A 23,883-nucleotide genomic window follows, 5' to 3' on the forward strand; every position below is an offset into this window, starting at 1 on the left:
CCGTTCCCCGCGCGGCCCCTCCCTCCGACTCTCCGCCCCTTTAGAGGCGTTTCGGAGCTCGAACAGTAATGACCGAGTATCGGCGCCGGAGGAAGAACAGCGCCTTGTCTTCTCTGTCCTAGCAGGTAACCCCGCACATACCGAGCCTCCTTTTACCGGAGCGTCTCCTGGAGGACCGTGAGAGGCGCGGCGGGTACTGAGAGGGGGAGGGTTACCGCCGCACCTCCGGCTCGGTACCGCTGCGTTTTCGGGGCCTGCTCCGTGCTGGCGTTTCTTTCTGTCAGACAATAGTGTGAGTCATGGCCGGTGAACTCGCGCCAGCCGCGAACTGCTGTGGTGGTTCTGGTGGTTCTGGTTGTCATGGCAGTGTGTGAGGCCGCTGCGTGGGTGTTGAAATAGCGCTGTAGCGACTACGCTGTTGTTAGCTGTTAGCTGGCCTGTTAGCTGCTGAGCGGTACCGTAACTTGCGCCTTTTTGATGTTGCCTGGCTATTTTAGGCCAACGTTATGAATTAAGCCTTCACTGAAACCCCACTGATGTCGCTAGCTAGCTAGATAGCGTTAAATGAACGTAGCGCGCTAGCGCTGGTTGTCTGATGCAAGGTTAAATGTGATGCACTTTAGACGCGTACGTTAACTAGCCTGGAGATGCTGATTTATGGAGGCTAGCTGAGCTAACCTGGATCATGAAGCTGTCTCATTATCGCAGGACTTGGCTGGTTTAGGGTTAAGTTAGGTTATTGTTAGGTTAGCTATAGGTTAGGTAGGGTTAGTGTTAAGATAGGCTGGATTAGGTTAGGCTTAGTGTTTAGGTTTGATTTGGGTTAAGATAGATATGGTTCGGTTTAGGTTAGTGTTTAGGTTGGGTATGGTTTAGTGTTAGGTTAGGTTAAGGCCATGACAACTCTCTTTCAAGCTTGACTCGGTTCGTTCAGATGAACCATTACCTCGCATATCTGCACATACCATGCTTCTCTGTGCAAACTACATGCCTTGGTCATATTGTTTACCTCAGTTGTTTGTATTGACCGAGTGGTCGTCACCGTGACGCTGGCCACGGTGGAGGCGGTGGCGGGATGTGTTAAGGGGTCTCTTGAATCATTGTTCACGAAATGTCGAAGATGTCGAAACCACGAGCATTAGCTTCTGTTTGGAAGAAATCGATACGAAATGTGAAATGACCGTCTCTCGCGGATGTGCATTAGAGCACATTAAGCAACCACTCGTCCCGGCTTCGCGAGCGGCCATTTGCGCCCTGGACACGCTGACGCTGTTGCACGCCAGTGTTGTGCACTTTGCAAAGGGTTTCTGCAGATGCACAGAGCCTAGGGTGAATAGGATCGTTTTCCTCTTGCTGTATTCACGATTAAATTGGCGGTGGGCGCAACTTTGAACTTTGCGACGTCATTTTGGTTCCTAGTTAGGTTATCTAGGTCAAGATATTTTAGCCTTTTCAAAGTTCTTTTGTTTTAATATTGTATCATGTGCTCAAAAAACAAGCCTTGAATTTTTCATTAAAACGGTCTTTGACTTCTCACCACCTTGTTATAGTGCTGTATTTTAGCACAAGCATTTTGCATTCTTGTGCCTTGTTTTTCAAACTCTTTTGTTTCTTTTCTGACGTTTGTTTTATGAAGGCATGTTCCTCCCAGCTCATATTTAAAATAAACACAGCCTCAGCTTTGTGTACGATGGCGTTTCTCTCTCTGCTGCACACTTATGCTGAAGTCCATACACCAAAAACAAATGTAGTCCTCTTCATTTCTCATTTGCTTTGTAGGTGAACAGATAAGAGGAGCCATCATGGGGGATGACAGCGAGTGGATGAAGTTGCCTGTTGACCAAAAGTGTGAACACAAGGTGATTACTCCCATTTCCCCTGTCTGCTAATGCCTGGTCTGGCTCGTTGACTTGTGTGTTTCAGCGGTCACCAGGCTGTTCACGCCTCAGCAGTTTTACTGAACTGTTACTGTTAGCCACAGCTTCACATTTCTGTCCAGTATCATTGGAGAAAGAGCGGTCTTGCCCGTTGGCTGTCTGGTTCTTACAGCTTGAACAAGCGATGCAATGTTTGAAATAAACCTAATCCCTTTAAAAAAATAATTTTATTGCTGCAACAGGTACGCAAGGCGTGGTTGGACGGACTGATTGATTTAAGGGTTGCATGACTTTGAAAAAAAGTTTGTGGGACGAGTCCTCTACCTAAAACAAGTCACCATAAATAGCCACTGTAAAAGGGACCATGTGGGGATCATGGGCCTTGAAAGAGGCTGAGAGGTAGCAGGTGATTAACCAGATGACCAGAGCTACCGCAGTGCTGATCTCGTCCTTAGCTTGGTGCGCCTGCGGCCCCTCTCAAAGCCTGAGATCTGGGGATGACGCCGTTCCTCTGTGTGCGGTCTCGCTGAGTTCTCAGCCCGTCCCTCTCCCGCCAGGTATGGAAGGCCAGACTGAACGGATACGAGGAGGCACAAAAGCTGTTCCAGCGCATCACGGACGAGAAGAGCCCCGAGTGGGCCAAGTACCTGGGACTTATCAAAAAGTTTGTCACAGACTCCAATGCCGTAGCCCAGCTGAAAGGCCTGGAAGCAGCACTTGTGTTTATCGAGAATGCGCACGTGGCTGGCAAGTAAGTGTCTTTTATTGCGTTTGGCTTTTTTGTTTAGATTGTGTACAGTGCATACCTTTCCTTTGCGCAGTCACACAACATTTAACCTGCAGTGTCTGTATCTTTGGAAGGGTGATGCGTGATGTTATTTGAGTATGTGTGTCATCGGTAAACACATTTTCATCCTGTGAGGTTTTGACTGAAGGGCTTTGTAATGGGTCTTACTAGACGGGCTTGGTGAAGACACAGTTCACCAACAGTGTCTACGCTCTGGGCCTCTGACATGTCATGCTGTGAGATTTAACTCGGACAACTTTTCAAGTGTACAAAATTTGTTCATATGAAAGGTTTTCAGAGTGTGCGCTTACGATCTAATAACACATGCATATCGGTCACTATGGCATGTCTTGGATCTGTTGTATGCTTATTGGTGTATTGTACCAGGTGGTATTGTGAGAGTGGCTAATATCCTTTGTTTACCCCCGTGTGTGCACTAGCAACAGAGTAGAAACGGGACCCTTGGTGAAAGTGAAGTTATTTTAGACAACACAGAGACTGTTCTGTGTTTGGGCAGGCAGGCTGCCCTGAAAGGGCCAAAGTGTGTTGATTTCCATACAGATGTGTTGTGTTTTGTGTGCCCCATCAGACTCAATTTCTGATTCAGAATTCAATAGTGTGATGTAATGTATGTGTGATCATCACACTTCTCTTCAGTAACTCTGGCCGTAATGAAAAATGTTACGGGTTTTGTTGGTGCAATTTCCTGAAGGCCGATGGGTTTATTGAGCTGTGGCTGTTTGTTTGGCTGTTGAGCTGTGGCTGTTTGTTTGGCTGTTTGTTCATCTAAATCTTTCTGGACTGAATGGACCCTGGTCAGGCGTGGTGAGTGTGCTGTCAGACCTTCTGCAGGACGTAGCTCATTGCCATGAGCTTCTCCCCTTCCAGTCAGCACCGTGTCTGACGTCAGCCTGCTATTTGCAACGCAGGGGTTGTTGTTGAATTACAAACAAACTGGATCGTTGCTCTAGCGCTCAGTAAGTGTTTCACCTTCCCCCTTTTTTGGATAATGTTGTTGTGCCTTTTGCGCCCTCATCTGCATAAATGTGTAGGAGAGCATTCCTCTTCCTGTTTCTGTGCATAACGAGCCTTTATTTAAATTGACCTTTTATTTACTTTTTTTTTTGACCAATTGTTTTACCTGTTTCATTTTCTATTTGTAAATATTAATTCCCCACAAATCAATGAACTTTTTTTTCTTCTTGTTTTACATCATGACCCTTTTTCCATTTGCAATGAATTGACTCTAAATGCAAACCTCAAGAAAAAAATATATATTGTGTTGCATATCATTTACTGAGAAAATGATTTGTAGTATTGTGATGCTATGGTTTTGTCAGATGCCCCAGCTCTGCAAGACAGACCAGTGCACAGGCAGGGCTGGATGCCCTGCTCCCCAACCCAACTTGGACACCTCAGCTGATGAACAGGCTCTTTGTATATTTAGAATGGGTGTGTGCGAACAGGCGATTATTCAAATGCGCAGGCTTGGTGCGCTCCATGACCAGGACAGGAAATGCTGTCGTGGACAAACCCACAAGGCAAAAGGAGGGAATGAACCCTCCTGTTGGGGACTGCGGATCAAACCAAGTCATCTTTTATAGTTACACTGGAGTGAAAAATGCGGGGCTCTTTGGCTTTGCTGTCTTGCAGGACAGCGGGGGAGGTGGTGGCTGGCGTGGTGAGTAAAGTGTTCAATCAGCCCAAGGCCCGTGCCAAAGAGCTGGGGACGGACATCTGCCTGATGTACGTTGAGATCGAGAAGGTGGAGATCGTCCAGGACGAGCTGATCAAAGGCCTAGACAACAAGAACCCCAAAATTGTAGTGGCCTGCATCGAAACCCTCAGGAAAGCGCTCAGGTGAGCCTGGCTGTGTTTTAGTCTTTTGAATATCGCAGCCATGAAAACAACTGACTGAGAACTGCAGCCACTGAGGGTTAACCAGAATCACAGCAGTTGTCATCTGAATATTCATCCCAAATAAAGAATAAAATATTCATCCCAGTGAGATAATTATACAAACACATTTGCCTTCATACATACCTTTTTATAGTAATTTTAATATCCTCATGTATGTAAAATAAATTCATCTTTGCTGAGTTTTTTAACATCCTGCATTTGTTTTGCAGTGAATTTGGTTCCAAGATCATAACCCTGAAGCCGGTAGTCAAAGTCTTGCCAAAGCTGTTCGAGTCTCGCGAGAAGGCCGTGCGAGATGACGCTAAACTGTTAGCCGTGGAGATCTACAAGTGGATTCGTGATGCGTTGAGGGCTCCTTTGCAGAACATCAACTCCGTGCAGGTGAGATGCTAACACCTCCATCTCTCCACCTCCCGGTGGTCCTCCTCTCCACCTGGGCTGGACGGAGAGATGTGAAACCTGAACTCACGCGTTCAGACTTTAATTGCTTAAACGAAAGCCCTTAGCTTAAAGGAACAGTGGAAGGACATCTGTTAACGAACTGCTGGAGTGTAAAGGGGAAAAAAATTTGGCTACAAATAAGCTCACTCTCTTACACACACACACTCACGTGGTTTTCAGTTGAGGTAAAGCCCAATGCTCCCAATTTCAAATAGTTATCTTGTATTTGTGTATGGAGTTCTGTCTTAATTTTGGGACATTATTGTTCAGCTTGTAAACTTTGAACCTGTAGGTGATAGTTTGTAGTGTTTGTTGTTGTTGTTGATTTCCACTGAGTAATGTTCCTGCCAGTGTAATGCGTGCACTCGTGTGTCGTCGTCCACAGCTCAAAGAGCTGGAGGAGGAGTGGTCGAAGCTGCCGGCTGCTGTGGCAAAACAGACTCGCTTCCTGCGCTCCCAACAGGACCTGAAGGCCAAGTTCCAGCAGCAGCAGGTTGCCGGGGGAGATGAAGCTGACGGTACGAGCTCCCATCTTTCCCTTATATGTCCCAGACTTTGTGGATTATAATCTGTGTTGGTTTTAGGTAGGATTAACAATGCATAAAACATTAGGTTATCAGCATCGTATTGTGTACATTTTTTTTTTCTAGCAGGTTTTTGCATAAATTATTAATATTAATGTTCATTTTTCCATGTACAACAACTCGTGGATATATGACTGAGTATATGACAAGGATGTGAGGAATTTGGTCTCAGGTCAGCACTGACCAGCTGTAACTGATCCAGGGGGGTTTGGGTTTAGAGCAGGGAAACCGCACATGGAGGCGTGGTCAGGGAGAGCCTCCTAAAACCTCACTGCCAATGCCCTTCCAGGTGATGAGGACGAGGCAGCTGAAACCCACATGGACCCCTATGAGCTCCTGGAAGCTGTTGAGATTCTGTCCAAAATTCCTAAAGATTTCTATGAGAAAATTGTAAGTACAAACACCAACGCCTCTACGCTCTGTGTCGAGAGCCATTGCGTTTGATTTATTTCTGCATCTAGGAGGCAAAGAAGTGGCAGGAGAGAAAGGAGGCACTGGAAGCTGTGGAAGCCCTCAGCAAAAACCCCAAACTGGAGGCCGGAGACTACGGAGATCTGGTCCGCGCGCTGAAAAAGGTAGCGGCGGGCATTGTGGGAAATGGAGTTCCTCTGTGAATCAGGGCAGTGAGAACAGTCATGGTGCCTGTTACTATGCAGGTTGTGGGCAAAGATGCCAACGTGATGCTGGTGACCCTGGCGGCCAAATGCCTAGCAGGACTGGCAGCAGGACTCCGAAAGAAATTTGGGCCGTATGCAGGCCAGGTGAGTAAAGCTAATTAAGCTATTAGTTACGACGTTTCTCTGAGATGTTTTGGCTGGCGTGTACTTTTAAATGCCAGACCTTTTTTATATGGGCAAATTAGCATTTTTAAGACCAAGTTATTCTCTAAAAGGTGGTGCCAACCATTCTGGAGAAGTTCAAGGAGAAGAAACCTCAGGTGGTGCAGGCACTGCAGGAGGCTATCGACGCCGTCTTCCTCACGGTGAGTGTGTCCATAACCAAACCTTCACAAGTGAGTGGATCTCAATCAACAAAATTTATATAACTGTCGTATCTGTCCAGAAAAGGGGGATACCTTTTTATTTCTTTCTCCACACTTCTGGCCTGTATTTCTCAAACCATCAGGGTGCCCCAAGTTACTTTCTTTTAACTTCCGTACTATAAAATAGAGGTTTTTATAAAATCATCCTCCCCCTTTTTTCCAGACCACACTTCAGAACATCAGCGAGGACTTGCTGGCCGTGATGGACAACAAGAACCCCTCCATTAAGCAGCAGGCATCTCTGTTCCTGGCCCGAAGTTTTCGTCACTGCACTCCCGCCACGCTGCCAAAGAGCGTCCTGAAGGCTCTCTGCTCCGCCTTCATCAAGGTACCGCCCACGGCAACCCCTGCCCACTTTCAGCCTCTTTCTCCTGGCAGAGCACGAGCTCTGCACTGAAATATCCTTTCTGGATTCTGCAGGTTACTGCAACTGAGAGATATATGTGGCACTTGAGTTAAGGGTCATGCAGGGACACTAGACTACACTTGAGCACCTCGCTGCACTGGTCACGCTTGAATAAATAATCTACTGCCTGAAGAACAATAAGGAGGTTTTACAGCCTGTATGAGAGGTGGAATAAAAACTCTGAAATGTTTACGCCAGCGTCAACTGGTTGGGCAACTGTAAGCTAGAACACAGACATCCCATCAGAGCCTCCAAGCTCCCGTGCCTTAAGATGTTCACTTCCCTTCTACCTGCAAGTCAGGTGTGAGGACACCATAGCCCACCAGTGGTCTTGCCCATAATGCCATGACTGGATTAGGATTTGGTCTTCAGGTTGAAGTCCCACTGGTCTAGAACTATGTTCACCCAGTGTCTGTATAAACGACTTGATGTACATGGTCTGGGTCATTCTCTCTCTCTCAGCAAGTGAATGACTCCGCCCCGGAGGTGCGGGACGCCGCTTTTGAGGCCCTGGGCACGGCCATGAAGGCGGTGGGGGAGAGGGCTGTTAACCCCTTCCTGGCTGATCTGGACAAATTAAAACTGGAAAAGGTAACGCAGCTCCCTGGATCTCATGCGGGCAGTCACAGCGACAAGTCCCCAAGCGTCATCCTTAACTTCCACCGGAGTTCTCTAGTTCTGCCGTAAGGCACACAGTTTATGACGTATGTTATTAAAACCATGATGTGTTGTACTTTTCTCCACTTTAATCCTGTATCTGTTTTCGTTGTGTAGAGAAGCTATGGTTTTATCAAAGAGAGTGTCTGTCTGTCTGATGGCTTTTCTCCGTGCACAGATCAAGGAATGTGCGGATAAGGTGGAGCTCGTCGGTGGGAAGAAAGGTGGAGGTGGTGGTGGAGGAGGGGGCGGGGGAGGGGAGAGGAGGGAGAAACCCCCTGCGGCAAAAGCGCCTCCTGTGGAGGAGGCTGCAGCCAGACCCGCAGGCCCTCCCAAAAAAGCTGCAGCAGCCAGAGTACGTTCTCACACACACACACACACACACACACACACACACACACACTTCAGAGAGCCACCCACTGAGGAGGACCTATACGAGTGCTCGGTGCTGCTGGCTCCTTTAAATCCGTGCCGTGAGCCGTGCGTTTCTTTTTAAAGGCTGCAGGTCCTCCCAAAAAAGGCAAAGCTGTTGTTCCCAGTGCCAAGACCAAGAAAGGCTCAGAAACGAAGGAAGCAGTCGAAACGGAGCTGTCGGTGAGTGTGATGGCACATGCATGGCATGCACCGCAGCCGGTGTGGCGTACGTCGCTGTACTTACGGCGTGTGATTCTCAGCTGGAGGTGTGTGAGGAGAGGTCTGCCGCCGTTCTTCCTGCCTCCTGCATGCAGCTGCTGGACAGCACCAACTGGAAAGAGAGACTGGCGAGTATGGAGGAGTTTCAGAGGGTGAGAGACGTGCGCACACTCACTCTTTCTGTCTTTCAGATTCTTTCTCTCTCTCTTCCCCTCTTCCTTCTTTCTTTCTTTCTTTGTTTATGAAAATGTCCATTTTTCAACAGAGTTCTTTCCAAACTGAAGACCTAAGCAAACCCCCAACTAAAGGAGTCATTTGAATAAGGTGTGTGTGTGTGTGTGTGTGTGTGTCAGGCTGTTGAACAGATGGACAGGAGTGAGATTCCTTGCCAGGCTCTGGTCAGGATGCTGGCTAAGAAACCCGGCTGGAAAGAGACCAATTTCCAGGTGTGTCCCAGCCACAGTGACTGCACACGGCACAGAACCCAGTCATACCTCTAATGCGCTCGCTCACACGTACTAACGGCGTAAACCACGCGTCCTGCAGGTCATGCAGATGAAGCTGCACATCGTGGGCCTGATCGCAGCGAAGGGCTGCTTCTCCACCACCTCCGCCCTCGTGGTGCTGGACGGTCTTGTGGACAAGATTGGCGACGTGAAGTGTGGCAGCAGCGCCAAGGAGGCCCTGACCGCCATCGGGGAGGCGCGTTCCCTGCCCTGGACCGCAGAGCAGGTCAGTCTGGCACGCGGCTCCCAAACACTGGTTGGTCTGCTCGCCATTCACCCAACGTTCGTCAAAAAATAAACGAACAAACGAACCAACATTGGTGTAAGATTGAGAAATGATTTAAGAAGAAAAGTCCAGAAGGCCCAGTGATTGGTGGAATGTTTAAGGTGGTTGTGTTGTTGAGGTTAAGTTGTTGTTGCATCGCTCTGACCAGCCTGGATACGTGACCTCAAACTTTTGAATCTGATCTTTGTATTAAACAAACATGTCAAAGACTTCCTATTTAAGATGTAAAAATCTTCAATTCCACAAATGGTGATGACACTTCCAAGACAACCGTGTAGCGTTCTGAATGTTAAAGCTGGAACGTTCCTCTCCCTGCAGGTGGTGTCTTTGGCCTTTGCACAGAAGAACCCCAAAAACCAAGCGGAGACGCTGAACTGGCTGGCCAACGCCATTAAGGAGTTTGGCTTTACAGGGTGAGTGACGTCCGCTCCCTGTCTTTCTGCTCCCTGTCTCTCTGCTCATATCTCCCAGCTCATATGACTCCCTCTGTGTACCTCCCGCCTTCTTTTAAATGACTCCTGCAGGATTAACGTTAAGGCATTCATCAACAACGTCAAGACCGCGCTGGGCGCCACCAACCCCGTGAGTGCTTCAGTTTGCACCGTGACTACGCCAGTTGCTTAAATATTTGTTCACACACCACCTGCTTCTGCAAATAAACTGACGCTAGACTTCATTTAGAGACGTTGTCCTCTCCTGCGGTGTGTCCTGTTGATTAACATTACAAAGCTCTTCCGGTTGTCACAAAACTCAGCAGTCGTTCAGGAGGGCAGTAAGAACAGTAACGTGTTGGCTCTGACCAATCAGGCGGTGCGGACGGCGGCCGTCACCCTGCTGGGCGTGATGTACCTGTACATGGGCCCTCCCCTCCGCATGTTCTTCGAGGACGAAAAGCCGGCGCTGCTCTCGCAGATAGACGTGGAGTTTGAGAAGGTACGCCCGCTCTACCTTTAATGAAGGCCTGGGTTGAGGATGTGTGTCGGTCTCTAGCAGCAGCTGTCGTGGGCACAGCCATGGGCGATGACGTTTGTGTAAAGCTAATTAGCCTATTTTAACCTTGATGTATTCTTATCTGCGTTACCGTTAATGACTAAAATAACAGTCTGAGCTCGTGTTGTAACGGCATGCGTGTACGTGTGCCCGCCGTGGTGGGCGGGGCTCGTTTATGCGTGCGCATGCCCCTCTCAGACCCAGGGCCAGACTCCTCCTGCTCCTGTACGTGGCCTAACAAAAAAGGGGGCGGAGGACGAAGGGGAGGGGCCTGACGACGACGAGGTAGACGGAGGAGCAGGTGACATCATGGACTTGCTGCCCAGAGTTGATATCGGGTCAGTTGGACACGGTTACACTTCACATGACATGGCGCACAGCGTCACCTCACAGCTTGTGGCTGCTAGTTAAGAAGACCAAAGTTTGGGTGTAGACAGATCAAAGTACAAATGTTCATCTCGTTTATAAGAACTTTGGTTTTGAAGGAGGAGCATTCTTAAAGTGGTGAACACTGGGAGAAACGAGGGGAAGTCAAGTTGGTGTAATAAAGCAGGTTAAATTCATGTTTAAAGAGGCTTGAGTGACCGTAATCTCTGATCTGTCTCGCAGGGATAAGCTGACGTCGGAGATGGTGGCGAAGATCAGTGATAAGAACTGGAAGATCCGCAAGGAGGGGCTGGATGAGGTCACAGCGGCCATCTCCGAGGCCAAGTTCATCCAGGCCAACCTCGGGGAGCTGCCCCTGGCCCTGAAGGGACGTCTCACTGACTCCAACAAGCTGCTGGTGTGTTACAGTACTGACTTACTGATTTATTTATTTATTTATTTATTTTTATTGTTTTATTTATTTATTTATTTTTGTGTGTGTAAGGAGGGGTTCCACATTTACTGATTTGCCCCTTTAGGGAAGCTGTTTTTTGGGGGGTTTTTTTTGTTTTTTTTAACATGAACATTGGTGATTGTAGATTTTTTTTCATGCACAATAACAGCGACCCTCTACCAAGTTCTAACTTCACAGGCATGTTTTATTAAATGTTTGTAAGTGTTATGTTGTTAATTGATTATGCGCTTTGTCTAATTCACACCCACATTGTTGGACACATTTCTTAAACCCCTCAGAGGGGTGCTCAAACACTGCTCATAGCAACAGTACTTATACACCCACAAAATGCTCCTAGTCTCGGTGCAGTCTGGGTGTTCCTAATGTGGGTAGTGAGTGTGTTGGGTTAAGTGTCTCTGTCCATCTGTCTCCAGGTGCAACAGGCCCTGTCTATCCTGCAGCAGATTGCCACAGCCATGGGTCCGGCCCTTAAGCAGCACGTCAAGAACTTGGGCTTCCCCATCATCACCGTACTGGGAGACAGCAAGGTGCCAGCGCGCGCACACACACACTCCTTACGGTCACCCAGCTAGTTCCTCAGAGCTCAAGTCAATTGAGACAGCATGCCTGTGAGGCTGTGTGAGCGTGGAGGGTTGCCCTAGTCTCATGTCTGTCTTCCATCATCGATCTCGGTGGCCGTCTGGCGTAACCTCACTGGATCAATAACACCACCTGTCTGTGTACGTGACACTAAACACTCACTCCCCCAGCCCAACGTCCGAACTGCCGCCATGACGACGCTGAACGTGTGGGTGGAGCAGACCGGCCTGAAGGAGTGGCTAGAGGGAGAGGACCTATCAGAAGAGCTGAAACGAGAGAACCCCTTCCTCAGACAGGAGGTAGGCCCCCCCCCCCCCTCAAGCACTGGGACGGGCGTATAATCACACCCTACTCCGTTAGCTCTCTGTGTGTGAATGCAAGGAAACCGGATTACAGCAGTGCTCCTGTTTCTGTGGTGTTTGGAATTTGAGTGCAAATGTAAAAGGATCTGGTCTCAAGAAGTAGTTTAACCAGATGTGCCAACAGGGCTAAAAAATAAATGAATTACATGGTAATAGGATTGCAGACCCACTTCTGATCTCATTAGCATAATGCTGCTGTCTGCTGGTGTTCACTCATGTTTAGACACATTGATGTTTTAGTTTAGCTGCTGCTTTAAGCATGACTTTGTTACACATGTAAACAGTGAAATGTTTTCTCTTTCTTACCCTCTTAAGATCGTATACCATGATATCTAAAGGTTTGCACTATATACCAAGATCAAAACGTCATCAGGGCCAGCTTCCATTTTCTCTCTCTCTCTCTCTCTCTCTCTCTCTCTCTCTCCCACTCCCGCACGCGCGCTAGGTGCTGAGCTGGCTGTCGGAAAGGCTGCCGTCTCTGCGCTCTGTCCCTGCAGACCTGGGCCTGTGTGTCCCTCACCTGTACACCTGTTTGGAGGACCGCAGTGGGGATGTGCGGAAGAAGGCCCAGGACGCTTTGCCCACCTTCATGATGCACCTGGGCTTCGACAAGATGAACAAAGCGACCACTAAACTCAAGGTGGGCTCCGGATGTCCTGACGGGGCCTGTCTCAGGTTCCCCCGTGTTCCATGGGCCAGAGACTGTAACTACACAGTAACACTAGCCTTGTACCATCCGCTCTGATCTGTCTTGGTCCTCGCCAGTCTAGCGACTGCGTTCTGGTTGCACGTTTGAGTTGCATGTTGTACCGTTTGTGTAATCGTGTTGGTGTCGCCTGTGGGGAAGTGTGCAAATGAGCTCTCAACCACATGACGGCATGTCCGCTCATGTCCTGGGAGCAGCACTAAACAAGTTTGGGAAAAAATAATGCAATGCAGTGCAAATAATACAATAATTATCATATCAGTCAGTAGCTATATTTGTCAATATAATCACAATATGGTATATTGTTAAAAATGGATTCCCAGAGAACTTTAAATAATTGCTTTTCCATTGTTACACTCATGCTCTACAAATATTCTTCCATTCATGTTTTGAACCTGTGGAAAGAGAGAATGTATTTCATTATTTCACAGCTTTGCTTTGGAAGAGGTTTCCAGTGAAGGGCAAACGTGCCCCTCAGAACCTTCAGCTGGGTTTAAAGAGATGGCAAGCAGATTATAGATTGGATCATGTTTTGAGAGTATCTAACAAAGGCTGATGAGTTAAAATGTGTGTGAGCATGTGTTCTGCGTAAACGTCCAGCTGTCCGAGCTCCTTGCTTTTTCCTGGCTCTCTCCGTAGCCATCCTCCAGGGACCAGGTTGTGGCCATGTTGGAGAAGGCGAGGACAGTGATGCCCGCGAAACCTGCTGCACCTGCGAAAGCTGCTCCATCCAAACCCGCTCCGAGCGGCCCTGCCGCCAAGCCTGCAGCAGGTACCCCCGCGCGCTGCATGGATGGTACCGCTCCCTCTGCATGGTGTGACCGACTCTACAAGCAGCCAGCCCTTGCGTCACACTGTCCACAATAACCCTTCCTTCTCCAAATCTCTCCCTCCCTTCATTCTTCTTCAGCTCCAGCTAAAAGTCAGCCCGCAGTGGACGACTACAGCGTGCCCGAACCCAAACCGGACACCAAGAAGGCCAAGTCCACAGCGCCTGCAGCTAAAAGGGTTCAGACGGCTGTTTTATTTCTGCCTTTTTAATTGACTGGTTTTGTAGCTTTCTGCCAAAGCTGCTTAATGCATTTGAGGCACAGATGGTGTAAACATTCAGAATGTCCGACTGAATTGACTGTTGGGAATACTGCATAGACAGCTGCCTTGCTCAGTGTTGCACCTGATGCGAGAGTGTATGGGTTCTTTCCTGAGGTTAAAGTCAGGTGGTCTCATGACTAGAGGTGTGTGACCAAAGGACACTGCACTCTTTTGCGAGACGAGCACACCTTTTATCCTGCAGCCGTTTAAAGTTAAGTCCAGCGTTTTCTGCGTCGACTCGGGTTACTAACGTGAGGCTTAACCAGCGTGTAGGTGGGGCCAGTGTCATTAAGCACGGCAGATTGTCAGGTGGCAGACGTAGCAACCAGCATGTAGCAGTGGGTTGCTCACCGTCCACAGGGCTCACCGGGTGTTTCAGTCTGGGGCGTCATGGCTTGGTGTGCCACTGCACTTAAGCTTGAATTTCCGCTGAGTAACCACCGGAGCAGCTTATATTCTCATTCTCTCTCTCTCTCTCTCTCTCTCTCTCTCTCTCTCTAAGACTAACACTGCTCTCTTGTGGCTTCGGTTATCTCCCACCTATTTCAGGGAGTGTTGGGGAAGAAAGCTCCAGCCAAGCCCAGCGCTAAAGACGAGGATGACAAGTCCGGCCCCCTCTTCATCCTCATGCCCGGTAGCAAGGAGCAGAGGATGAAGGAGGAGAAGGCACTGAAGGTAGGAGCTCCAGGACCTCATGGGCCTCTATCAGCATCTGTGATGAGTCTTTGTTCGTTCTGAAGGAGCCACGTGTCTGTGACTTGTACCTATGTTGGTACGAGACTGATGTCTCTCAGAACTGTTTTACTGGCCAAAAGGGCACAGGAGTATGACTAGAAAGTGACTAACTTGCTCCGAATACACTGATCTAACATTCTCCAAGAACTACAGACATGTAACTGTTTGGTAACACCTGAGGGCAGTACCTGTGTGTGAATGATCACACTTCACTTGGGTTGTCAGACATTTTTCTGCAGTCTTGGTGTGTGTTGGAGAACATTGAGAGGTTGTCTGGGACTGTTACCTGTTCTCAGTATCTGGATGGTATTGTACAAGGCACCGTGGTCTTAAGAAGATACTGAATGCTTGTGCCTTTTAGGGTGCCATTTACTGTCGTGTGTGTGTGTGTGTGTGTGTGTGTGTGTGTGTGTGGCGTTTGCGCAGATTTTGAAGTGGAACTTCATCACCCCACGTGACGAATATGTGGAGCAGCTGAAGAACCAGATGGCACCCTGCCTGGCCAAGTGGCTGCAGGACGAACTCTACCACTACGACTTCCAGCACCATGTGAAGGCCATCAGCGCTATGATCGAGGTGTGGGAGCTGTGAAAACACAGACACACACACACACACACACACACACACACACCCGGGAAGGCAAGCTCACATTGGCATTCATTTGTTGCCCTCCCTCAGCACTTGGAGGCAGAGGCGGAGGCCGTGATTGGATGTCTGGACCTGATCCTGAAGTGGTTCACGCTGCGGTTCTTCGACACCAACACCAGCGTGCTGATGAAGGCCATGGAGTTCCTCAAACTGCTCTTCACCATGCTGAGCAGAGAGGACTACCACCTCAGCGAGTATGAGGCATCGTCCTTCATCCCCTACCTCATCCTCAAGGTCAGTATGTCTTTTTAGCGCACAGACACACCTCCCCCCAGACATCAGTCAAACCAGGGATATCAATATGATGCCTGTCAGTTCTGTTAATTCAGCACAAACTTGCTGATGAACAGGTTTGGAGAATGATGGTTACGATAGTGTGTGCATATGGAAACTGCACACTCCTGTTAAACTTCAGTTTAAGATCATGGGTGTGTATACCGATGACTCTCAGCAACCAGCTCACAAACTGACTAGTAGAAGCTTAGCCGTTCAGCTGTTCCTGTGTTCCCTCCAAACGAGGTCAGAAACATTTGCAGTTGTTTGAATGGCTGGTGGCACTGTGTCATATCAGATCCCACATCCCTGCTGGCTAGGCTTGTGTATCTGTTAGAATAGTAGCACTCAGGTTACAGAGAAATCGCCTGCTAATGGTTAACCAAACAGATACAGTTGTAACTGGTTTTAATGTAAACACGTATGCAAACTCCCTTATGTATTGGTTGTAAACTTTACACTGGGCTTTAGCATGACCTGTGTGTGTGTCTGCTGTCTCTGGTCCAGGTCGGGGAGTCCAAAGACGTGGTACGTAAGGACGTGCGTGCCATTCTGGCCATGCTGTGCAACGTCTACTCTGCCTGCAAGATGTTCCCCTTCCTCATGGAGGGCACCAAGTCCAAGAACGCCAAACAGCGATCAGGTGAATGACTGAGATTGAGTTTCTACTGCTCCGATTTATTTATTTAAATTTACACTGTTTATCTTCCAGAATTGTTAGCAGGCCAGTTCAGGACTCACCACTGACAGGATACCACTGTTGGGCCCCTGAGCGAGGCCCTTAACCCTTAATTACTCAAGTTGTTTTCCGTCATGATTGTAAGTCGCTTTGGATAAAATCGTCAGCTGAATGCCATAAATGTTTCCACTGCAGAATGTCTTGAAGAACTGGGCAGCCTGATTGAGAATTACGGCATGAACGTGTGTCAGCCCACACCTGCCAAGGCTCTGAAAGACATCGCGGTTCACATTGGCGATCGCGACACCACCGTGCGCAACGCCGCACTCAACACGGTCGTGGCGGCGTACAATGTCTGCGGTGACCAGATCTTCAAACTCGTCGGCAACGTAAGGCAGCTCGAGACTTGGGGGTCTGATGTGAGATGAACTACCATTCTGGTGTTTACGCAGAAGGATGAATCTCTGCTGTGCCAGCTACAGACTGAGATGAACTAAACGTCACTCTTTGATGCCACGTGTAACCCAGGCCATACCATTACCCAGTATATATCATAACCGAGGCCTTGTTTCTCATCTCGTTACGCTCAGACCAATTTCGTGCATCTTAGCAACTTTGTCAGAGCTTCTAATGTGGTGGTTCTCTACAGGCTGCTGATGGTGCCCACTCGTAGAGCCTAGAGCCTAACTCAGAGTGGATTCATGTCTCATTTCCGAACACCCTGTCTTCCTACAGCTGCAGCCTTCTCTGGAAGCCTTACGTTAGCTCCCAGCTGGACTCAGGGTTAGGGTTTGCCAGTGGGCTGCGACGCACAGATGGCGTTAAATGAGGCTTCTGCCTGGTAGTGGAGACGCACGCCCCATCAGCAGACCCTGGGCTACGTGGCCCGGGATCTGGGACGGCAGGTTCACCGTGGACCCACTTTAGACTTCGCCTGATTGCGTCAGCCCTGCTGCGATGCACAGGCGCTGTCACAGACCGGCTGTGTCGCCCAGCAACTGTGTTGAGCTACATCTTTCTGTCTGTAGCGGACACAGCAGATAAACATGCATCCATAACTCGCACGATGCTTTGAGAAACCTTCATGCTTTGTAACCTGGCGCATCTCTGCCATGTATTTAGTATTTTCACATGCCCACATTATATTTGATAAACATTTAAAGAACATATTTCCAGTACGGCCTGTCGTGCTGCTCTAAGTTTTTCGCTGGTGCTCCACAGCTTTCAGAGAAGGACCTGAGCATGCTGGAGGAGAGAATCAAGCGCTCAGCTAAGAAGACGCCCGCCGTCTCCACCAAACAGGAGAGAGCGCCGCGGGAGCACCCAGCCAATTCCAACGCCACCTTCCTCCGGAAGCCCGCCCAGGAGGAGGGGCCCAATAAACTCAAGTGCGTTTCACCTCTCCTCGGTGCTAGGGCCGGGCACAAGTTAGGAAACAAAGTATCATCTTGGTCAAGAGACTGCACTTGTTTTAAGATCGTTTTAAATAATTACAAAAGTTCACCAGTATCCACTAGCTTGAGTTGCGGCGCTGACATGAACTACAGAAGCATGACAGGAACGCTGAGTTCCTCTTGCCTGTCTGTGCTCTGCGTCACCTTGTACTGACCTTCTGTATAGCAGCACACACTCATGCTCTTGTTTCTTCGAGGTGGGGTGCTATGAAGCCAGATTTTTAAGGTGTTATTTTTGTTTTTGTTTTTTTTGCAAGCTAACTTTGGTGGCTCAGTTAAGGTAGTCATCCGAGATGAACTGAGCAAGGTTTACGTTGCTTTCAGCAAAGGTTTAAATTTGAGCCAGTTAGCTCGCTAATTGGTGCACACCCACCCTCCATATGCGCCCCTCCAGGTCTCGTTCGGTCCTCTTGTTTCATTGCATGTCGTATCTCTTAAACCTGAGCCTCTCTCTTTCTTTTTTTTCTTTTTTTTTTTTCCCCTCCTCCATCATTCCTTTACTCTCTGCTCTCCCCGGACAGAATAATGTATCGCACGTATAGGATGTAAGTACTGCCGACTCGCTGTAGGTTCTGATCCCATGGCACGCACCCAAGCCGGAGAGACATAGCTCCATAGCACAGGCTCGGGCGTAGACACCTCCCGGAGGAACTAGGCTGGTTTGGAGGAACCGTAACTCCAGTAGCTGACTCCAGCCCAGCGGTAGTCCCAGTCCTGCTGCTGTTAGCATGAGTTAGCAGCACTCTCACTTCTATCCAACCATTTATCATCCTTCCCAAACATGTGACATTCGTTTTTGCAAAGGCTGTTAACTGCAGAAATCTGAGCCTGTAAATTAACTCCTAAATTAACTTCTGGAATTGATGGATGGAAAAAGTGTACAAAGGCCTTCGGCTGTTCGTTCACCCGCTTTGCTTCTTGTCGTGTGTGTGTGTGTGCGCGCGCGCATCCTTTGTTCGTGTGATGCAAAGCTGTGTGTGTCTGCATGTGTAAAAGCTGTGATCTGCACGACGGTGACGTGTTCTCTCTTGACCTCGTCCCGCACCCTCCAGTCAAGCCCGGTCGCAGAACTCGGAGCACACAGCCCCCGCCATCCCAAAAGAATTCCAGCTGGACCTGGACATGATCGAGAACGACCACACGCGGGTCAGCGAGTTCCCTGACCTCGTGCAGCACAAACTGGAGGAGCTGCTGGAACCCGTTATGATCCCAGAACCGAAGTAAAGACGCCGCACTGAGCACCGGAGCTTTGCAGAGCTGGCGGCAACCGCCTTTCCCTGACGTGTGTGTGTGTGTGTGTGTGTGTGTGTGTGTGTGTGTGTAGGATTCGATCAGTGTCTCCTCACTTTGATGACCTCCACAACAGCACAGCTTCCACCATCAACTTTGTCATCTCCCAGGTTGCCAGTGGCGACATCAACACCAGCATCCAGGCATTGGCACAGGTTAGCTGGCTTTTAACCTGCTGGCCTTCGGGACCTTTGTTCGCTAAACTAGGACTATGTTTCCCATGTCTTACTGCTACTCAACCTCATAGCGAGTCCCAGGGTTTAAATGACCCACTTGGTCTGTCTTCTGCTTTGTTGAGCTGCGCGGTTTGGAGGCGGTAAACGTGCGCTCATCAGTAGCCGTGTGTACGACTGTCTGATGATGATGATGATGATAAAACTGCATTTCCCACCTCCTCTGCTGTTTGGATGAACTCCGTTTCCCACGATGCTGTTTGTCCTCTGCAGATTGACGAGGTGCTGAGGCAGGAGGACAAGGCAGAGGCCATGTCAGGCCACATCGACCAGTTCCTCATCGCAACCTTCATGCAGTTGCGCCTCATCTACAACACGCACATGGCTGACGACCGCCTGGACAAGAAGGACATCTTCAAGCTCTACAGCTGCATCATCGGAAACATGCTCTCGGTGAGACCCGTCCCCGCACCCGTCCCCGCACCTGACCCCGTTCAGTACAGCACAGGAGTCTCTTTATGGTGAGCAGGCTGGTAATCACACGCGTTGTGATGGTCATAAAATAAGGAAACGTAATCCATCTTAATGAGCAGTGTCTCCAGAGTCGGGTACAAACAGAGGGTTTTATTTCAGAATGTCCAAACAAAGGCTTTGTTTGGCTTAAGGCTTTGTGTGTGTGTGTGTGTGTGTGTGTGTGTGTGTGTGTGTGTGTAGTTGTTCTCCACTGAGAGTCTGGCACGTGAGGCGTCCATGGGTGTGCTGAAGGATCTGATGCACGGTCTGATCACGCTGATGTTAGACTCGCGGGTCGAGGACATTGAAGACGGCCAGCAGCTCATCCGCTCCGTCAACCTACTGGTGGTGCGCGTGCTGGAGAAGTCTGACCAGACCAACATCCTGAGGTCAGACTCCCGGCTCCCCGGGCACACCCTCGCCTGGCTGCCGGACAGAAGTTAGCGTTCAAACACGACTCTTGGCGTAGCGCCCTGCAGTCAGCAGTCAACCTTCACCTCCTAACCTTTGTCATTCCACTCAGTAAGGAGGCTACAAAGAGCGTAACGTCATTGTTTGTGTGTGTGTGTGTGTATTGGCATGAAACGCACACACACAACTCCCCTCCACCCGTCATAACTAGAATCTTCAGCTCTGTGTGGCTTTATACATTGTGAGATGGTTACTGTAAACTAGATGAGTTACTGTGTGGATTCTCTCTCGCTGATGTCTGTGGTGTCCTGCAGTGCTCTGCTGGTCCTCCTGCAGGACAGTCTGATCACCACTGCGGGATCACCCATGTTCTCGGAGCTGGTCATGAAGGTAAGCAGGTTTTGCCGCGTGCGTGCGTGCGTGCGTGTGTATGAGTCTGGGCCTGCTCCACTCCTCTCTTTCTGCAGTGTCTGTGGCGGATGATCCGTTTCCTGCCTGAGACCATCAATAGTATTAACCTGGATCGAATCCTTCTGGACGTTCACAACTTCATGAAGGTTTTCCCTAAGGAGAAGCTGAAACAACTGAAGAGTGATGTACCCCACCGCACGCTGAAGACGCTACTGCACACACTCTGCAAGCTCACCGGAGCCAAGGTACACCACCGAAACCAGCACAGACACCACAGACAGAACCCCCATGCTCTCTAGTCACGCCTGTTTTAATGAGCGCTAACACCACAGACAGAACCCCCACGCTCCCTAAATGTTGCTGGTTAAGGCCAAACTGTGTGAACCAAAAGCTAACATGGCATTTGCATTTACAGCATTTAGCAGACGCTCTTATCCAGAGCAACTTACAAAAGTGCTTTGTCGTTTACTCATAGAATATCCTAGTACAGTACAGTAGGTTAGAGCCCAATATACCAAAGATCTAGAATACTGTAGGAATACAGGGATCAATGCTGATACCTAGAGGTGTGAAACATGTAAGAGTTCTACAACAACCATAAGTTCTTGACCTTGGTGGGCACCTGCCTCTCAAAGTGTAATACAACTCATACTAATTACTACTAGTGTTAATTAAAAGCAATTTAAGTTTGTTATTCATTTTCCACAAAACACCTTCAAATAACAGTCAAGAGACTTTAAGGCAAAAATATTAATCTCAAAATTCTACCTGAAATAGAAAAGTGGGGAAGAAATTGCCTGCAGTGTTTAATTTGACAACAGAAAATGGAAAACCTACATGGTCAATAAGTGTGCTTACAAACAAAAGTAATGTTTGACAGTAGCTACATTATAATAAGATATAATTACATGTTATAAAACGTAACTGTAATAGAGGTAACATTAATGGGGTAACTATCATTTTAACCCTCCAGTGGCTCATAGGAATCAGTCTGATGAAACTCATTTGCATAAAAGGCATCAGTGGGCTTCTTATAGGCTCTCCCGTTCCCGTTTAGCATACAACACATTTAAATATGGAAATAATGTAATGTAGTGTTCTGAAGTAACTCCTGCTTGTTGTGGTCTGGTCTGTGAGCAGATACTGGACCACCTGTCCATGATCGAGAACCGGAATGAATCAGAGCTGGAGGCACACCTGAGGCGAGTGGTGAAGCATTCTGGGAACCTCTCCGGCTTCAAGTCCGACCAGAACACGGAGAAGGGAGCGTTACGATCAGTAGGTCCTCCCCAGCCCTCTGGAGTCAAGAGCTTGGGTTAAACATGACTTTAGCCTCGATTTTCCTGTTGCACAGAAATTGTCTGCCACACCAGAGGTGGCAGACAATAAACGTTGTACGAGCGGTAAGATTTTAAAAAAGTGTGTAGTGTCCATAAGACATTAGGGGAGACCATGCCAGAGAATCAAATTATGGAATAAAGTCAGTGGATGATCTGTAATGGGGACAGTGTCATGTGAATTATATTACTGTGCTGCCAACAGGACGACAAGGTGATCAAAGCGAAAGTGAGCGACATCCTCTCAGAGATCTTCAAAAAGATCGGCTCGAAGGAGAACACTAAAGAGGTGACCACTAGAGACCTCTCGTTCACTGAGTAAATGAGGAGTTCATATAAACATGCACAGTCTAAATAGTCAGTGTGTGTCATCTCGTCCCCCCAAGGGCCTGACGGAGTTGTATGAATACAAGCAGAAGTATTCCGATGCAGATCTGGAGCCTTTTCTGAAGAATACCTCTCAGTTTTTCCAGAGTTATGTGGAGCGCGGCCTGCGTATGATTGAATCAGAGCGGGAGGGCAAGAGCCGCCTCCAGACCTCTGCAGGTAAACGCCTTCCACAAGCTTGGCCACGCCCCCAGCCTCTGGCTCCGCCCCCACCCCACTTACTATACTGCCTTGCAGTATATTCAAACCCAGTCATGAAAATGGAGTACTGATCTGGAATGTCTTGATCAAGATGCAGCATGCAGTAAAAAAAAAAAAAAAAAAAAAAGATATTACATATTACACAGTATCGCAGTGAATAAGAAATGATGCATCGTCCAGGCCTGTGTGTGGTATGAAGTGTGCTGTGTCCCTGCAGTGACCCCTCAGCACAGCACGGAGTCGTCCTACACACCCTCCCTCAGCTCCACGCTGGTCAGCAACAACGGGGAGGAGCTGAAACCGGCCGTGTACTACGAGAGACTGAAGATCCTCCGCCAGCGCCACGGACTGGAGAACGCCAAGGTTGCTCCCTCCATCACACACTCTCTCTCTCTCTCTCTCTCACACACACACACACATCTGTGGTTCTTGTGTTTTTTGTTAGTTTTTGCTTTATTATGACAGATGATGGTATCCATTTATTAACCAGACCTGGCGTTTGTCCTCTCGCAGCAACAGCAGCAGCAGCAGGCGGTGGACGACGAGCGCTCCCCAGTCTCCTCCCCTCTCTCCTCACTGCTGCACAAGCCCCCGCTCACCTCCTCCACGGACATGCTCCACAGCAAGCTCTCGCAGCTGAAGGAGTCACGCGAGTCGCACTTCCAGCAGGAGCAGTCGCGCTCCCGCAGCCCCGGCCGCGCCTCCTCACCCGCGGCCAACCTTGACGACCTCAAAAAGAGGCTCGAGCGCATCAAGAGCAACCGCCAATAGGAACAAACCCCGCCCCCCTCCCCCAAAACTCCACCCCTTCCCCTGCGTCTAGTGACCTACAGCTGACTAGTCTAACTCCCACGACGTCATGCTTGTGTTTCACACTTCCTGCACTCAGCCCAAATGTTTTTCAGGTCAAACTTATGTATAGTTTAAAATATTAAGATAGGAAGGTGGGGAGAAAAAAAATAAATAACCAAAACAAAAAAACCCCACAAAGCAAATTAAATTCACCGGTTTGTCCCATTGTATAATATGATGTGAACTACATTTTTGTTTGTTTAGTATTGTGCACCATTGTTGTTTACTTTTGTATATACTCCTGCTAACCACTCCATGCTTTACGTGTCATGAGGTTTGCAGTGGGCGGCTCCCTGGTGCAGAGTGCAGTAGTGTGTGGAACTGGAGCTAGGCAGCTGGGCTTGGATCGCTTTGGTCTCATTTCAGTAGACGTTTTAAGGAAATGTCTGTCTCCGGATCTCTCGATACAATGTTTTCCATCTTTGTTTTCCCATTCCTTGAGCAGCTTGTAAAACTTGAAGGATTAATTTTGTTCTTTAAAAAGTTGAGGAGCATGGCATGAAGTACTCAATGGTTTCTTTTTGTAAATAGTTTGCATTACTAAACTGTTTAACAGTCTTTCTTTTTTTGGTTTAATAAGCCGACGTCTTGCACTTGTTAGAAGAATGCTGGCGATTGAGGCATCGTTTTGTATTTCGTTCCAGTAGTGTTGAACTGTTGCTATTGAGTTTGAGTGTATAATCTAGTGAAAATGGCAATAAAGATTTTTTTTTTAATATAATTTAACAAACTACATGATGTCCGTTGTGCTTTTGTGGGCGTACATTGTAAAATACTAGTACAGTTTAAGAAAAACAAATACAACATTTC

General features: G+C 48.5%; 1 protein-coding gene across 6 annotated transcripts; it reads left to right on the forward strand.

The window, feature by feature from the left end:
• ckap5 (cytoskeleton associated protein 5) lies at positions 1-23,806 on the forward strand. Of its 6 annotated transcripts, none has more exons than XM_027017175.3 (45): positions 1-125; positions 1,780-1,859; positions 2,435-2,628; positions 4,318-4,524; positions 4,794-4,965; positions 5,411-5,543; positions 5,899-5,999; positions 6,071-6,184; positions 6,266-6,370; positions 6,502-6,591; positions 6,815-6,979; positions 7,520-7,648; positions 7,893-8,069; positions 8,213-8,308; positions 8,389-8,499; positions 8,701-8,793; positions 8,894-9,079; positions 9,458-9,552; positions 9,664-9,721; positions 9,947-10,072; positions 10,328-10,467; positions 10,739-10,913; positions 11,384-11,497; positions 11,720-11,848; positions 12,357-12,551; positions 13,257-13,389; positions 13,528-13,625; positions 14,259-14,384; positions 14,871-15,020; positions 15,123-15,326; positions 15,873-16,008; positions 16,240-16,433; positions 17,266-17,432; positions 18,020-18,043; positions 18,551-18,718; positions 18,823-18,943; positions 19,235-19,414; positions 19,676-19,863; positions 20,200-20,275; positions 20,353-20,541; positions 21,437-21,574; positions 21,839-21,922; positions 22,020-22,179; positions 22,421-22,584; positions 22,735-23,806. In XM_027017175.3, exons 2-45 carry the CDS (start codon positions 1,803-1,805, stop codon positions 22,990-22,992), a joined length of 6,120 nt encoding a protein of 2,039 aa, XP_026872976.2. In that variant the 5' UTR covers positions 1-125; positions 1,780-1,802; the 3' UTR covers positions 22,993-23,806. The 6 variants fall into 6 exon arrangements, with proteins under 6 accessions (XP_026872976.2, XP_026872977.2, XP_026872978.2 ...); XM_027017176.3 differs by having other exon boundaries at positions 22,439-22,584; XM_081698862.1 differs by lacking the exon at positions 1-125 and adding an exon at positions 234-292.
• The last annotated feature ends 77 nt before the right edge of the window (positions 23,807-23,883 follow it).

This window comes from Electrophorus electricus, chromosome 16 (genome assembly GCF_041902795.1).
Source record: "Electrophorus electricus isolate QZ-2024a chromosome 16, ASM4190279v1, whole genome shotgun sequence".
Taxonomy (NCBI): domain Eukaryota; kingdom Metazoa; phylum Chordata; class Actinopteri; order Gymnotiformes; family Gymnotidae; genus Electrophorus; species Electrophorus electricus.